Genomic DNA, 18,422 nt, shown 5'->3' on the forward strand with positions numbered 1-18,422 from the left:
AGTGTAAACAGCGAAGTAATCGCCGTTTTCAAAATGCCAATTGCTTTTCCATGGTTTTAAAATTGGAGTTGACTAAAAAGTTATTTGTACAGAATTATACTTAGGGTTAGTTGATTTTTTTGAGTTTACTGATATTTTACTTATTTAATATATATTTATTTTCCATATTTGTCGTATTTATTAGTTTTGTACCAAGTAAGCCAACCTTTACGGTATTGTGTAAGACCAGAAATTAACTAATTCTTTGCAACATGTCTCGTAATTCTGAATATATATTTTAGTGCCTCTTTTGGAACTGGATGAATCTCAGCACAGCGAACGGACAGTATTTATACCTCCGCCTGAAGCTGGCCCAAATCAATCGCCGATAGTATATCGTACGTTTAAACTAAATCCTGATTTAATAAGACCGCAAAAGAATTTCAACATAGGAAATCCGAATTTAAGTGCCTTCGGAATAGTACCAGGAAGTCCTATGGCACGTAGAACCAAGCATGAAATTAAAGTAGCACAAAGAATGGCGCGCAAACAAGTAAATATACATTTTTTAATTATTATAGTTTTCAATATATTTTCAAACATTAAACAAAATTAAATGAAAACACAATTTCTATATACATATATCTAACATTTATTTTTAACGTCATAAAAGAGAAAATATGAATTGTGTGACTTGAACTATGCGAATATATAAACTTTAATATACCTCATTACGATTCTCATCTATTACTTGTGTAGTTTTTATGAGAGAATAAAGTTGTTTGCTAGCTTATATTATATTTTTTCTTGTAATATCCTAAAGCGTCTTTTTCAGGCAGCGATGCCAGATAGATGGGGTAGATGTCTACTTGGAACTTGTTACAGCCTTTGGTTTTTGCATTTGCCAGCTATGCTACAGGTCTCGAATCAACCGGCTACTATCTTACATCAAGCTTATGATTTATTAGTCAAAATGCCGAAATTACATCTTGACCCTATTGAAGAAGTAAATTTTTCTATTCTTGTGTGTTTAAACAATTGTTTTTCAATTAAATTGTGTTAACGAATCTTACCGTAGAAGGTATCGATTTTAGGTTTGCTATAGAGCTATGATGCAACTTTGTGGCGTTTATGGACAGCCTGTGTTAGCTGTAAAATTATTATTTCATATGAAACGTAGTGGAGTTCAGCCAAATGCACTCACTTATGGATTTTATAACAAGGTTTGATTTTTCATATATTATCATCTTTTGAGAAAAATGAATTGGTAGCATTCCGTTGTAAAATGTCTTTTTATGATCCTTAGGCTGTACTCGAAGCAACTTGGCCATCTGATATGACAAACTCCAGTCAATTGATGTGGAATAAATTAAGAAACGCTATAGTTGGAGCTGCTTTGTTTAAGAGAGCTGGTAAAAGAAGCGCTAGAAGAAGATTGAGTTCCAATGCAGAATTATTATCTGTCGATGGTAAAACTGCAAGTATGGAGCATGCATTTTCTAGATCTAGTCTTGACAGTTCTCATTCTCAAGACACGGAAGCTGCCCACAGTGATTGTGAGTACTAATTTATTATGTTGAATTATTGCTTTCTTAGATGCAGGTTCTTATTTCTTTTCCTTTTTTTCTCGCTTTTTCCCCGTCATTGCATTGGCAGCTACTAAAGGGAGCTCTGTCCCAGATCTACCAGAATATGGACCTTTTGAAATAAAAAAGCTTCCCCGGCAAAATAGTATTGTTAAAGATTCAGTAACATTAAGTGTTATGCCGACAGAGGAATTGGATAATATGTCGTTGAATCAAAGGTAATTTTTTTCATTATTCTATCTAATTTTAATTTTGCTTTATCTTTATTAATGGAGTTTATATTTATGTATCACATATATTTTCTCTTCATTTTTAGAATAATTCGAAATTTGGAATCACCATTGAAAAGTCCTATTCGGACACCAGTCACAGAAAATGACCCATTAGGTGCTTTAATTAACGACGAAACTCCGATTGTCTCACCTTCCGAGGAGAATGATTCAAATTGTTCCACAAGTACTTTAACTGTTTTTAACAACACCGAAGAACGCCCAGGAGGACCTCTTTTATTTCGAAGGTAGGTCCCATCTTTATAATTTGTAACTGGCACTTATATATATTGAGATAACTAAGAATAAGATAAATTTTTATTTAAATATAAATTGCACAATTAGTTACATACGTCTTATGGATACATAGACACGCGTTCGCACATGTATGCATTAGGAATCTTTTTAATACGAGGAGGTAAAGTAAAGATCTTACTAGTAAATTAAAAAATTAAAAGATACTGAAAAAATAATTGTTTCCGGAAATATTTCAGTAAATTGTGCTTTTGAAACAAAACAATAAAAATAATAAATATCTCTTGAGCTGGTTTTCTGATATGAGCAACTTAATACTTTCTTACATGGAGTACCGAGATGCATCGATGCATAAAAAGATCTTATTCTATTTAAAAAAAAACATAGTTTTTATTTAACAATTAAATATAAACAAATAGCTTGTTTCATTAAAAAAATTTTCTTAAAATACTTTTGAATGTGTATGTTTATATTTATATTATATTCATTTTCCGCCAATTTTCATTAACAAAATAGGTGTATGCACAATTTTGTGAGCAACTGTATGTCTTTTTATATACAACTAAATATGTGTATACCTGTTTAGTTATTAATCGATACATTTTTTCATATGTTATAAAAATATATTAGATTTGGCTTGAGAAATATTCTCATTTTAATGTAACATATTATTATATTATTTTATTTTTATTTATTAAACATAGTCCGTGCCTTTCGGCTTTGGACGACTTCCGGTTTACATACTTCTTACATTACTACATAAATCACCTTACACTACCTTGTAATACGACATATGTTACATTGCATTTCGTTATTTTGTCCTAACCCTTCTGCTTGTCGTTCTTTGGCCTTTGATTCTAGCTGTATTCTCTTCTCTTCTCTTCTCCATTATCTCTTCCAGCACTGCTAGCCCCTCTCCTGTCTCCTTTAGTGTCTCTTCCAGTCCCTTTGGTCCCCCTGTTACCTCACATTCTTCCAGGATATGTCTCATATCTTCCTCTCCTTTATTGCACAGCCTGCACCTTCTTTCTTCCTCCTCTTTCCAGTGCTCCCTTGCCTTAGCTATGTTGCCGCATCTAAATCTGGCGAGCGTGCTTCTCTCCTTCCATTTCATCTTCCCTTCTAGGTACTTTGGGGTTTCTTCTCTTGTTATATTCCTGTAATACCTATTATACCTCGTAACATATTATTATATTTATTATAACATATTATAATAGTAAATATTTATATCGTATTATTCCAAAGACATTTGGAATTTGCGAACTTGAATCATGCAAATTCTAGACTTTGGATGGCTTCCGGTTGTCAACCTTACAAAAATACTCACTCTTTAGAACATTTATTCCTATCTATTACTTATTATTTACCTAGTTCTTAATTATAACTATCTTAAAACTGTCTTATAGATACTACTAGAGAAACATTTGATAAACATAACAAAGTATTTAAATATATGTATATACGTGTGTAACTGTACTTCTTTACTAAACAGCAGATCTATCCTTCGTATGTGTTATCCTTCGTATCGTAGATATAGATCGATATCGATCAGATTATGTCCCCATTGAAATCAGTCAACTTTAATTTAAGATATTCTTTAGTATTATTATAATGAAATGCTAGCAAATTTGTTTATTGTGTCGTAACAAAAGTGACGTAACTGGAGACAGGTATTAGATATTCTTGAAATGTTATTATGTAAAAATGAACGTGCAAAATAGAATTAAGAATAGACTTTTTTACAAACTACATTCAGAGTTTTATTTTTACTACATAAACGATAGGCAAAGGTAGATTTTATTTTATTCGTTGCATTCAGCTTTGCCGGTTCATCCAAGATTATATCTTTATTAGATAGATTATTGAGAATGAATAAAAAAGACAATTAGAAAAGAAGTTATTACTGGATGAGAAAACAATACGCTATATTGAAATTATGACTAATTTACTACTCTATTGATTTTTCTGTTTTCTTTCATTACATTGGGAAAATATTTTGATAAATAATGTATATTGCCATGTATGTTCATTAGGAACTTTCTTCTTCTAATTGTAAGTCTCTAAAGTTCGTTATAAAGCATAGCGTCACGTTTTTGCAATAATATTATAATATAAACGCATATTTTGGAACATGCAATGAGAAAATAACAATTTTGATCTGGAGTATGGTTAAATTACAACTTAAACTAGGAAATTTTAAATGTCATGTAGAAAAAATATGGAAAAATATACTTATGGTAAGATATATTAACGGCAAAAAATTCTGCTAACAACATTTACGTAATATTGCTACAGTATTAATATACTACTATAATATTCTTTTAATATTACTATAACTGTTCTTTACATTTATATTGCAGTAATATTTTGCCTCGTAGTGCAACATTTCATCAAACGGTAGATGAAACTGGTGTCGCGATAGGTGGACATTTGCAGAGGAGTGAAACTATGCCACATTCTGTTGCACAGCAAAGTGAGCAAGATAAGGAAAGAGAACGGCTAGAAATAAGCAGTCTTTGGTCTCAAAAGGACAGCGTTACTTCCAGTCTTTCAAGTTTAGGCTCCAGTTTGAAGTTGAGTTTTGGGTAAGGTAGACATTACTAATATTTATTATCATGATCCTATAAAGTTATTAAATTAAATTAAATAACCGAATAGACAATATCGAATCTTAGTTTCCTTGTTATTACTTTTTAATACTTTGTGTGTAATTGATTAAAATAATTATACAAAAGGTTTAACTATTTACTAATAATAATTATTAAAGTAATTGTGTAGGTATTAAATATTTAAAAAAGAATGAACTGAAAAGAATTGGACACTAAAAATAGAAGAATATTCTATTGAATAAAAATTTATCAAATGGACGAATTCTATATCAAAGTAGCTCATTAAAAACAGTTTCGATAAATAAATACTGAGTGAATAAAATAGTTGTGCATTTAAACATTGTATTAGAAGGTAATGAATTTTTTTATTAAGGGTAGAATACTATTCTATTTCCATACATGTACTCGTATGTATGTACGTATGTATGTATGTATGTACGTACGTACGTACGTACTTATGTATGTATGTATGTATGTATGTATGTATGTATGTATGTATGTATGTATGTATGTATGTATGTATGTATGTATATATACAGACATTAGACCAACTTTTCTTGGTTTCAATGGGAACATAATCTAGGCTCGTTGTCATTAATTCTGTAGTACGTTGAAGTGCGTTTTATAATAGAACGCGTTGTAAGACATGTTTATCTATGGTTAGAGATCACTGAAGCTCAATCATGATAAGATAATTTATTTCATTTACCCCCAAAGGTTATACTCTTCTATTCTATTATAGATTTCTGTGAATAGCCAAGGATAACTTACGAATCTTCTTATAAAGTATAGGATTGTTCGCGATATCAAATGTCACTCTTCTTTTCTGCTAATTACAGTGTAGTTGTCAAATATGTTTCGTTGGGTTTGAAGATTACTATCCTCTTCGTTGCTTAGATTGGCCACATTTGACTGTGTGGAACTTTGCTGGAACACAAGGATATTTTGAGTAATTTCTACATGTTACTGATAAACAAAACCTGAAACGCATTTCATGAAACATTTTTATTCTTCTCCTATTTTGATTCGCCTCATTTTAGTTTGTAAAAGCATCTTTTAAATCTTCTATCATTTCGTCCGAGTTATTGTTATTATTATTCTGTATCTTTTACGTATTTAGCTTAAAAAAATTACTTGTATCAAATTATGTGTTACTTGAAAATATTTATATATTGCTGCAGCCCTTTTTATATTTTTCTACACGATTCATGGTTACATACACGGTTTCTTAACACGTTTCATTCATAGATCATGATTTTCTAACGCGTCTTATTCACATTTGAGCGATTTTCTTCACTCGTTATAGTTAATTTTACACGGTTGCACATTCATTAGTTTGCTGAAAATCACACATATCCTGTACAAGAATATGAAATCCTTCTTTTCTTAAACTGAATATATGTATATGTCTATTAAATAAAATGTTTCTAGCGAATGCATATCTATAGTTTAAATTGCTTCTTGTATAGTTTGCATTAGTTTAACGCAAGTTTTATACTTTGTTACAAATCAATCTTTGCACGACTTCCTTATACGATTTCTTCGCACGGGACGTAACCGTGTGAAAGGTGGCCCAGGTATAACTTGTATTCGAAACTCTAATTTTTCGATATCATCATCATCATCATCAACAGGAAGATAAAGGATATATATTACTGTAATGATCGATCTTACGTATGTATGGCAATAGATGCTATTTTCCTTGCATCTGACTGCAAAATGTAAGCACATTACAAATAAAGTGAGTTCCATAACTATTGGAACTTTAACATTGTCTTCCAAAAAAACGCTCGAGTTACGTTTGGGTGACGATCCGATTCTTTGACACTTTTGATCCTCATAATGAGTACATTTGTTCGCAGTTTTTCACCGATCTAGATCTAGAAGTGTAGAATAACGCTACCGTGCTCGTGACAAATCATTTTCAAACACCCTGTGCAAGTAGAGACGAGGTGATTTCTTATGAAAAAATAAGAAGAAAATGTAAAATAAAATTTGTTCATATGGCTGTTCGTTTTCGAGAAAATCAAATATACATTTATTTAAATATAACTAATTTTGGGCTGGACAGCGATAATTATTCGACAGGAGGGAAAATAAATCGAGAAAAATAAATTTCAATAAATAATCAGACGCGTGTATTAAATCAATTCTTAAAAATATTCAAGTTCTATTCTCTTGAAAATGAGACCTTGTGTGAAAAAGTTGTATTCCATATTTTTGCATGTATTGTAGAATCATAGCCTGCTGATTGTTTACTCATACCGAGTCGATAATTAACGAAGTCAAGCATACTTGACAAATGTTCATTTTCTTGAAAACTAAGCCTCGGACAAAGACATTTTATTCTGTATCTTCTTGTTGTTCTTTTCTTGATGAATCGCCTCTTACCTGTTTGCACATGTTATTCGGTCGAATCCTGTGTATGTAAATATGAAACCGGAATTTTTGTATAGAAAATACACGTTTATTGTATGAAAATGATTTGAAATATTTTATTCGAAGTATTGCCCATCGCTAGCTATACATTTTTCCCACCTGTCTGGCAATTGGTGGATGCCACGCCAAAAAAACTGTCGCTCTTTTGAGGCAAACCAGTCATCGAGCCATTTTCGTAGATTTTCGTAAGAAGCGAAGTGCTGGTCAGAAAGTGCGTGTCCCATCGATGCAAATAAATAGTAATCGGACGGAGCCAAGTCCGGTGAGTAAGCCGCGTGCGAAAGTATTTCCCAACTGAACGCTTCGATCGTTTCCTTGACCGGTTTTGCTGTATGCGATGGTGCATTATCACGAAGCACAATTACTTTGTGTCGCCTTTTTTCATATTCTGGTCGTTTTTCACGCAAATCTCGATTCAAATCGATCATTTGTTGCCGGTAGCGCTCGGTATTAACGGTTTCGCCAGGTTTTAACAGCTCATAATAGATCACACCCTTCTGATCCCACCAAACACAGAGCATTGTCTTCCGTCCATAGCGATTTGGGGTTGTAGTCGATGTCGGTGGTTTGCCTGGAGCTACCCATGATCTTTTACGCTTAGGATTCTCAAAATATACACTTTTCATCGCCAGTCACAATTCGGTGGTGAAATGACTCTTTTGTATCTGGCGAGCAGCATTTCGCAAGTGGTTTTTCCGTTTTCCTGCTGTCTTTCATTCGGTTCATGTGGAACCCATTTTCCCACCTTCTGGATCTTTCCCATGGCTTTCAAACGTATGGAGACGGCTTCTCGTGTCACGTTTAATCGATCAGCGAATTGTTGCGTTTGAGCGTCATCCTCGTCCAACAATGCTTGCAATTCGCTGTCTTGAAACTTTTTCGGTGGTCTTCCACGTTCTTCGTTTCTCGCGACAAAATTGCCACTTCTGAATTTTTTAAACCGCTCAAAGCACTGTGATTTACCAAGAGCATGCTCACCGTAAGCTTCGACAAGCATTCGATGCGATTCTGCAGCAGTTTTCTTCAAATGGTAACAGAAAATCAATGCTGTCCGCAAATCGTAGTTTCCAGACACAAAATTTGACATGTTCAACGCTATTACAAACTATGCTGTTGTATGAAACTTGTATTGTTCCGAGTCGAAAATGTTTGTGAAATGTCAACAAAGACTTTTGGCATCAATGACGCAGTTTAGTGATAACTACATTATCAGCTAGGGCCATTTATAGGCAAATTCCAGTTTCATACTTACATACCTGATTTTTACATTACATTATTTGTATATTATAGATATAGATAGGCTAATATCAACAGTCAGTTACATCAAGTCAACATCAAGAAAAATATTTGTTTCAGTCCTACTAGTTTGACAGGAAAGAAATCCAATGAAATAATACTCGGTGGTTTAAATAGTCTAAAATCTGCTGCTACAACAGTGGTAAAAAAGTTTGACGAGATCAAGGAAGCTATCTCTGCGACAAGTACCCCTGTGAAAATAAAGGAGCGCGAGTGTAAAATACCACATGGAGCATCACACGAGTCGTTGGATTCGATGACGGATGGCTCTTTACAAGACAGAAACGAGCCTCTTAAAGTATCTGGTTTGTAACATATAGTTTACTATCTCTATAAAAACAAATCATAACAAGTATAGTGTAAAACATGGATTTTAAATAATTGCTTGTTGTATTGAAATAGGAGACGGAACTCTAGATCCTTATACGTTATACGATTTGACCGAATGTTTATATCCAAAAGGATCGAGAGAATTAGATGAACGGATTGCTATTGAGCTTGTACTTTCTAGCGCGAGTAGATGCCATCATTGCGCCTCTATCCTTTACGACGAAGAAATAATGGCCGGTTGGCAACCAGAAGATTCAAATTTAAATACAGTTTGTCAGTACTGTGATAAAGCAACAGTACCTCTACTTACTATCACGATATTAGACTATAGGTACGCAAAATTTATCCAGTTATTATTTGGTAGAGTATAATCTTTCTGTAAATTGCTTGCGTTATATTATTTGTGCATTTTCATATTTACAAAGATGCGAGGAAAATGAAAAGAAGAGCGACCCTCTAATGGGAGCTTTGGTTGAATTATTAGATAAACCGAAAGAATTATTAGAACCTATTACGGTGCCATACTTGAATCCTCTAGTTTTAAGGAAAGAACTAGAAAGTGTTTTAAGTCAAGAAGGTGACGCGTGTCTTACTAAACATAAATTTATCGAGGAACATCCAATCGTATACTGGAATCTTATATGGTATTTCGAAAGAATTAATTTAATGAGTCACCTTCCTGATCTGTGGCTAGGCAACGATAAGAAAAAGGAACAGATAAATTACAGTGCTGTAGGTGTCAAAACTATGTGGGATAATGAAAGGCTTCACATGGATCGCTTGCCTATGTATCTTCAATGGAAACTGAACATCGCAGATGACAAAACGTAAGTTAAAATTTCTTTAATACATATTAATATAATATACGGCAACATGTTGTCCTTGAATTTCCTATTTTATTGGGGCAAACATATTTTTTTTTTATTTATTTGTTGAAATTACAATCAATTCTCGCGTTGAGAAATTTCAGTAATTTTTCTGGCGTGACGCAGTGACATGGCTGTTTATTTACAATAAGTTAATACTTATTATAGATAGGTATAATTTATAAGTATTATAAGTAAGTGCATATGCTTAATTTGGATAATTAAATGAATCTAACGTTTAGGTCTAGCGGGTAGTGCCTCTTCAGCCTGCGAATCTGGTCCGTCGTATCGAGTAGTCCAGTGATTAGGGGGTTTCGGTGTTTGTTGATTCTTTTGTTATATCTGTCGCTATATTTTGCTATTTCCTCTTTGACGGTGGGTATCTTGAGGTCGCGGTGTATTGTTTCATTGGTTACATACCAAGGTGCGTCAATTAGGGATCTTAGCGTTTTCGATTGAAAGCGTTGGAGTATTTCAATGTTGGAGTTACTTGCTGTTCCCCATAGTTGGATTCCGTAGGTCCAGACAGGTTTTATTACGGTCTTGTAGAGGGTAATTTTATTCTGTATATTTAGTTTGGAGCGTCGGCCCGTGAGCCAATAGAGTTTTTTTAGTTTGTCCTTTAGTTGCTTCCTTTTATCTGAGATGTGTGTCTTCCACGTTAGTCTCCTGTCCAGGGTCATGCCCAGGTATCGGACTGTGTCCCTGCTAGGAACTGTTGCATTGTTGATGGTGACCTGGGGGCAGGTTTGTTTTCGGAGCGTGAAGGTTACATGTGAGGATTTCTTTTCGTTGACTTTGAAGCCCCATTTGTGAAACCACTTTTCCATGGAGTCGAGACTTCGCTGGAGAGTGGATGAGGCTATTACCGAGTCTGCGTGGGTAGCTAATAGCGCTGTGTCGTCTGCAAATGTCGCTATTGTTATATCGTTTGATATAGGTAGGTCGGCAGTGTAGATGGAGTACAGTAGGGGTCCGAGGACACTACCTTGGGGTATGCCGGCTTCTATTGGGAATGTTGCGGAAGTGGCGTCTAGGCATTTAACCATGAATTGTCTATTGGTTAGGTAAGATTTTAGGATGGAGTAGTAGGGGTGAGGTAGGATCTTTTTAAGCTTGTATAGTAGCCCTTCATGCCATACTTTGTCGAATGCCTGTTGGATGTCTAGGAACACCGCTGAGCAATATTTTTTCTTTTCGAATGTTTGGCTGATCGTATGAGTTAAGCGGTGGATTTGCTCTACTGTAGAATGATGTTTTCGGAAGCCGAATTGGTGATCTGGGAGTGTTTTCAAGTTCTCTAGGATTGGAAGGAGTCGGTTCGTGAGCATCTTCTCGAATAGTTTGGACAGGGTAGGTAAAAGACTGATTGGGTGATAGGAGCAGGTTTCGTATATCGGTTTACCGGGTTTAGGGATGAGCATAGGGATGAGGGAAGGATAGCATTAAAAATCGATGTGATGAGTGCTATCCCTTTTGTGGGAAGTTCCTTGATTGCTCTATTGCCTATTAGGTCGTGTCCTGCTGCGTTCTTGGGGTTTAGGCGACTGATTGTTTCTATAGTCTCTGCAGAGGAGAAGGGTTCGATAGGAGGGGACATTTGGAAGGGGGTGTGCAGGTATTCAGTAACGTCCGCGGCGGCTTGGGGGGAATGGGGTTTGAATACTTTTAACAAGTGTTTGGCAAAAAGGTCGGCTTTTTCTATAGGGCTTTGCGCCCATCCACCTTGCGGACGGCGGATAGGTGGGATTATTTGTGGGGGGCGTGTGAGTTTCCTGGAGGCCTTCCATAGTGAGTAGTTGACGTCGGCTGTGGGGGATAAGCTGGCGAGGTATTTATGGAAACAGTCGTTTTTATAGTTTCTTAGGGTTCTGGATAGCTTTCTAGTTGCGCTGTTAAGTTTGCGTTTGTCCTCCGGTGATCTATGAGTCTGCCATACTCTTCTTAGTCTACGTTTTTCTGCTATTTTTTTTAGTATGTATTGGGGATATTCTTGTTTGCTGCTAGATGGCTTTGTCGGTGTGGAGCGGCGGATTGCGTTTATTATGCTCGTGTTTAAGTATTCCGTGGCTGCTTCGATATCTTCCTTTGTTTTTAGTGGGGTGAAGGCTGAGGTTGAGTGTGTAAAGACTTCTCTGAAGAGCTGCCAGTTGGTGTGTTGGTTGTGAATGGAGCCATTAGGTGTATTCTCGATGATTGTTGAACTGACTGTTGCTATCACGGAAGAATGATCAGAGGAGAGATCAGCCGGGGAGTTGATCTGGACGTGTCTTGATGGGATATTTTTAGTTATGAAGAAGTCGAGAAGGTCGGGTATTTTGTTGGTGTCAGTGGGCCAGTATGTGGGTTCGTATGTGGTGAGGTAGTTGAGGTTATTGTTTATTATGCTGTTTAAGAGGTTTTTGCCTCTTGCTGTAACCAGTCTGCGGGGCAAATATATGATATATCTAATATTACCTATAATCTTCGAACAACCGTTTAAAGTACATTTACTTTTATATGGCAAAATTCATACCGCAAGGATAAAATCTTTCAAGTTTATCTATTAAATTATTAACATATATTAAGATAAGTAATCACAAAATAACTTGAACAGTTCATACGACTTTAAATAATACTAACGACATAAATATTGTATTCTGGACGCACAGACGTGATGTCGTGACAGGGTATACTTTTCATGAATATACTAAACAGAAAAATGAGATTTTTTTCATTATTAAGCAATTGACTTTTCTTCTTCATTTTTCAATTAAATAACAAACGATGATAACGCTTTATCTGAAAATCGACGGATAAAATTCATTCGAGTACGAAATCTATACATATATGTCGGAGATGAAAGAACACCGGAGTCTGTAATTGAACAATTGTAGTTATTCAATCCGATTGTAATTGTTCGAGAGTTATGATAATGAGCTTGGGCTCGAGGCGACAGTCAGTCGCCGAACGTAGCCGCGGTCACGGGATGAACGCTTTGCCTAGCAAAGGTATGGAGTAATTTTATAGCTCTCCTTAAAGGAAATATTCGTGGCGACACGCGACAGTAAACATTCCAACGGTTTCTGTCCCGTGGCTCGCCACACGCAGACCCTATTCTTCGAGTAAGATGATTGCCAGATGTCGATGCGTCTCCGCAGTACATGTTCGGCTAGCCCGAGGGCCCGTTATAAATCTTAAGGTTTAGTTAACTAAACTCCTTCAAACAGACAAACAGTCTTTGTCCCAACTACGGGAAGATAGGGGAGACATATTTTTCAACGAGCGGCGTCTCCCACAAGCAACTTTCCCTCGAAGGCGGCTAGCATCTTTTTCTAACCACCGATATGGAGATTGACCAATTAGCAGCAACGTCAATTTCCCTTACTTTCTGAACGAAGGCTTTTCTCGACGAATCCGATGATCTCGTATCCTTAGACACACCCCATTATAGTTTTCCTCTGTGGCATCATCAGGACGGGAAAGGCATTCTCGTTCGCGATCTCACTGATGAAAGGAGTAACCCTTTACGACCAGTGAATATCACGCATCCGACTTAGATTTTGCGAGTACGTTCATCTATCATCCCGTCGACCGCGGATTCGTTATTGAACCTAGGATCATTGTCATTAGTTTCTCGAGTGCCTAACTACCACGGTTACTTGTCCGGCTCTATAATAATCGTATTTGCACTAGTCAATGTCTTCTCTATTGCATAACGACAACGTGTAACCCAAACGAAGATTCATTTCACGCCCCTAACCCTAATTCTAATGTCCGCTCCGACATATATCAAACTTTCCACTTTCAATTCATATATCTTGATTTTTCTAGCGCCAAATATTTTCTAAGTTTCTTAGTTTCCTTTTAACGACAGCGTGTATTTCTTGTGTACTCTGTTGTAGCCACTAAAAAAGACGAAGGTAATTATGCACAAAAGGGAACGGTCCCCTCAAAACATCTAACTTATACTAACTTTTAAATCATGATTCCGTCCTCCCTACAACATATCTCAAGGTCAAAGTAATTGGGGTTGAAGTCTCCTTTTGTGCGTTATTACCAAGACGAATTCAGCGAACTATAATAAAATAAGCTTCAATTGGCTTTGAATTTCACAACGAAAATTGATGGAGGATACATAATTGCACGCCGCGCTCGGCAAACTTTCTATTGCCCCTAAAATCGGCTGAAGTTCGCCAATTTTTCTTTCATATTGGGATTCAAGGTCAACTGAAAGTTAGATCATAGATCATTGAATTGTAAATTGTACTATATAGATCGTTCTTACTCTTTTCATATTCGTAAAGATCATATTACGTGCCGTAGAATATATTACTCTGTTTTAATATACTACATATTTTTACTATATATGTACATTGTACATATTTCTTCATTTCTTTCTTTTTTTTTTATTCAACTCACAAGGATTTCTACATATTTCCTATCGATACTGTTCTCCTTTTTTCGATAATTGCAATGTCATCTATAGGTCTTGCGTTTCTTTCTGTTTTGTTGCTTCCCGTCGCTATATATGTGATCATATCTCTTTGTAAGAATCACATTGTCTTTTTGTAAAATCAAACAACCCGATGTCAAACAGAGATTACTGTATAGTTGACAAAACGAATTTATAATTCTTGTCAACGCCTACACATTTTCAGTGACGTTTAGTTCAGAGCTTGCTTTACTTCTCCTTTTTATTTACTTGATTACAAGATATAAAATACGTTTATAATTATATAAATATTATCCTTGCTTGTTCCAGATTAATGCAGTCAGTGATCACGAATGTTCGTCGGAATGATCTAGCGGAACCTATAAAAAGAGTGGCCTTAGAAAGAAATAAAAATCAATCAACTAATCAACCGCTATTTTCTATATATCGAGATATTTTGTTTCTGGCATTTACAGTTTTGGGGAGAGGGAATATTGACCAAGGTATATTGGTTTTTATTAAATTAGCATAGAATATGTCTTATTATTCGTAATCATTGGAATACTTCTGTAGTGGACCCGACTTTATATACATATCTACACGTTTAACATTGTACATATTCCTTTCCCTTTATTTACTTCTTATTGTGAAATTACATAACTACAAATAAACAATAAGCGATGTAACGAATTTACGAAAAATTACGAAAAATGTACAATCTTGATTGATAAATTTTCATTACTTTATTGCATGTCTCCAGTTTCTGCATCTCCAATGATCTAGAGGAGTAGAATCACCTGGCATAACGAATAATTGAATCGAACATCCTCTAGAATATCTAATAAATAACTATTAACCATTGTCATATTTATATGAATGATTTATTTGTTTTAGGTGTTTTCGATAGAGAATACACACTATCTTTGGAAAGATTAACAGAAAAAGAAGAGAAACTGTTGTGTAAAATTGACGCTCCGCCCTCGATGATGTCAGTATTTTGCAGACATTACTTTAAGCAACTAAGTGTGTAAAGTTAAAATTATCGGTATTGAGAAAGATGGTGTAACATATTGTAAGAATGAATAGTACATTCATGAGAGGTGTTACAGATTTATCTGTGATGCCTGATTCTTGGTGTAGAACAAAACACGTAAGATGTCAAAATTGATAGTAAATTATACATTTTAGATAAGTATTTATGATCATTAATTTCGAATAAAAATTGGTGATTAGCATTGTTTTAAAAATTTTACACTTTTTTTCACGATAAAAAGATAAAAGAGTAAAATTTATCTGAAGTCGTAAATATTAAATATTTGATTATAGAATGACGTATACTTCTTTTCATATTTAAAATATGCGATTACTATCAATAATTTTCTATTTAGAAAATAGTTGCATATATACTTTGTTATTAAAATGTGAATATTCATAGTTATATGTATCAACGCGATAGGGAAAATCATTCAGTACCAAAGAATCTGACTTGGTTTAAAAACTATGAATTCATTTGTTTTAGTTGGTACTTTCACAGTGATGAAGAATGCATATAATCCTCGATATTCAAATTATTTTATTACATTTCAAACATCGTTTGCGACATAAAAATATGAATAGACGCGCTCGCGCGTACGAACGTCAATTTCAATGTTAATTTTAACTTAAGTACGTTGCAGCAAAACCCTTTTGCCAAAGTCCATTTAATTTGGTCTAGTTGGAAGGACAATATTCATGTTTTTATACTTTAGAGATGAAATGAGAAATGCTGCTTATATTTCTAGCACTTATATTTGCGAATTATGCTATAATATTTGCAAAATAGTTTACGAAACGTATTCAAATGGAAAAGGTCTTAAAATACGATTAATGATAATTATTTACGATTATCTACGAAAATTAATATTTTAAACTAGATCTTTGCTATGCAATTTTATGTTTGCTGCATATCATTTTATTTTTACGAAAGATTTAATGTGCAGCATACTTGAAAATTTTCATCTACTATACTTTCATACATACGTATTTGCAATTTGTTAGTTATTATGGACAGTTGTCAAGTATTTTAATATAAGGAGGAGTGTTTGATCGAAGGACATTAAATGGAACGCCATTGAATATTTTCTGTTGTAATTAAAATTCAAGATGTATTATTCGATTCTAATTGGACATATTTGCAACGAAATATATTACTTTGCTGAACATTGATTTTTAAAAGTATTTTGATGCAGAAATACTTATATAGAACATAATATTATGTATGTAATATCTGTAACATCACTTTGTCGTATAATTCTTCATTAAATTATACAATAGGTTGGTTCATAAAAATTCTGTTATATTATGCATACATAATTTAATATAACGATGCTCTGCACTTTTCAATATGATGAATCTTGTACAATAAAATACTGTGTATTCGTCTGCTATTAAATTATGAATGTAAAACTTAAATAAAAGTCAGTCATGGTATTTTACATAAATGAGTTTTATCGTTAATATATTTTTTACAATTAATCCTTGTCCCTCAATGACTATAAAAAATGTAACACATTTCAGCTAGGAATATTAACACTTTGAGGATGGTATGCTATGATAAGCATATAGCCTGAATTCCCGCGTATTTTTCCAGTGATTGAAAAGATTCAAAAAAGTATATAATGCTATGTATAGCATTTAACAAGTGTAATATTTTATTAAAAATCAATGAACATATTTAAAGATACTTTTAGTAACGTTTTTTAATGTGATATACTTGAAAACAATTTCCCCGATGCAGAGGTACTAAGCAAAATTTACAAATATATCGTGTATCGTCCCTTCTTTTGTTTGCAGTATATACGCGGCATTTTCTCCTTGGATACTTTTGTTTTTCAATGCCACAGTTTGTTTCAAAATATGCTGCCGCATATTTCCAGGCAATCTTCGGGCAATCCCAGAACCTTGAACAAACACGCGTCTAGCAAACTTTTCAATATGATTTTTTATGGCGACCAAATTTCTTAAAAATCGGAACGAACTTTCCGAGCGACTAATATGATATCTAACATATTGATAACTGTTTCGTATTATTCAAACACGTAATGTAAAAATACATTCATAACATTTTGTTTATAGCATCCATTGCTATTTTTTATTGTTTTATTTAATAGTAGTTAAAATTTGTTATAGGTAAGACGTGAATTAGCGTCTTCCATGCTCAATGTGTTTACCGTACCCACCCCTAACTGTAATACGGTTACGAAGAAAGAGTAATTCTAATCGGCAGTAACCAGGTGGAACGGCTCAATTTTACAGTTCCGCCGTACATTGTTCGCGTTATAACATAAACCGAGTGAGAATTTTGAAATCTGCATATTTCTTACAACATTATTTTCAAGAAACTTTGACCGTTCTGTAGAATATCCAAGCTTTTCGTTTCCGAGTCATTGTTTCCAGCATGCTTTCTTAGAGTTGAAGAACTTCTTTAGTTTATTGCCTACTTTTGCTACGGTTATTGTTAAGGACACACGGAAGTCACGTGCGCGTCACGCAAGGGTCTATCGATACCAGAACTAAGACTGAGACTAAGACTAAGAGTGGCTATCGCGTGGGGAGATCACTTTTCGTCACTCTTCCTCGATTTGTTTATCCAATAGAGCATCTACATCGACCGCTAGGAAACTCTTATTTTATGGTGATGTATCAGTTTTTATCAACTATGCCATGAATCGTGCAGCTAAGATTCTAATGTCATTACCTATGCATCAGTATTGTACAGATAATTATAGTATAATAAGAAAAGCGTTAAAGTAAATCGAAGGCATCTGAGGGAACAGAATTAGAATTAGAATTTTAATGTTTAAAAAAAATATATTCTAAGAGGTTGCCAGTTTTGAGATCTTTCTAGCTGCATTCCGTCTTACATGAATTTACGAACAACTTGATTTAAATCAGAATACTATCTAGATTAGGAAGATTCTGCAAATCTGTAATGCTAACGAAATTCCATTCATTTTTTTCCATCTGATTGACACATTCGGTAAGGATAAAGATCTTTCTTCTTTGATCTCCACATTTTTTTCCTTCATCAACATTCATTTTGATGTATGCTGATATGACATAGTCATAAATTAGCAATAGAAAATCCAGGGGGCCTAACGAACATGCTGCAGGCCATCGAAAACAACAACGTAAACAGTATCCCAGAATCAGAAGACAGTAACAGCATGGCCACCTTTGACCTAATTACTGAAAATTCTCAACGCGAGAATTGATTGTAATTTTAATAAATAAATAAAAAAAAAAAACCTTTGACCACTGCAACACCCCCGGCGCCACCCTTCCATAAGAGCCAAACCCATACCCATAGTATTATAAACCTTCCCAAAATCAACTCTCGA

The 18,422-nt window shown here is 34.5% G+C and overlaps 1 protein-coding gene across 3 annotated transcripts in view; it reads left to right on the forward strand.

Moving 5' to 3' along the window:
• The window catches only part of LOC117239371 (DENN domain-containing protein Crag), a 47,283-nt gene extending 30,757 nt beyond the window's left edge, over positions 1-16,526 (forward strand). For 2 of the 3 annotated variants that reach the window (XM_033504867.1, XM_033504868.1), the window contains 12 exons: positions 282-532; positions 815-985; positions 1,074-1,202; positions 1,286-1,535; positions 1,636-1,783; positions 1,882-2,082; positions 4,450-4,674; positions 8,494-8,738; positions 8,836-9,094; positions 9,189-9,590; positions 14,374-14,546; positions 14,938-16,526. In XM_033504867.1, the coding sequence (XP_033360758.1) occupies positions 282-532; positions 815-985; positions 1,074-1,202; positions 1,286-1,535; positions 1,636-1,783; positions 1,882-2,082; positions 4,450-4,674; positions 8,494-8,738; positions 8,836-9,094; positions 9,189-9,590; positions 14,374-14,546; positions 14,938-15,074 (2,591 nt within the window). In that variant the 3' untranslated portion in view covers positions 15,075-16,526. The remainder of the gene's footprint in view (positions 1-281; positions 533-814; positions 986-1,073; positions 1,203-1,285; positions 1,536-1,635; positions 1,784-1,881; positions 2,083-4,449; positions 4,675-8,493; positions 8,739-8,835; positions 9,095-9,188; positions 9,591-14,373; positions 14,547-14,937) is intronic. The other variant, XM_033504869.1, reaches the window with a different exon arrangement.
• The last annotated feature ends 1,896 nt before the right edge of the window (positions 16,527-18,422 follow it).

The sequence above is a fragment of the Bombus vosnesenskii genome, unplaced genomic scaffold, assembly GCF_011952255.1.
Source record: "Bombus vosnesenskii isolate JDL3184/JDL3185 unplaced genomic scaffold, Bvos_JDL3184-5_v1.1 scf7180000013957, whole genome shotgun sequence".
NCBI lineage: Eukaryota > Metazoa > Arthropoda > Insecta > Hymenoptera > Apidae > Bombus > Bombus vosnesenskii.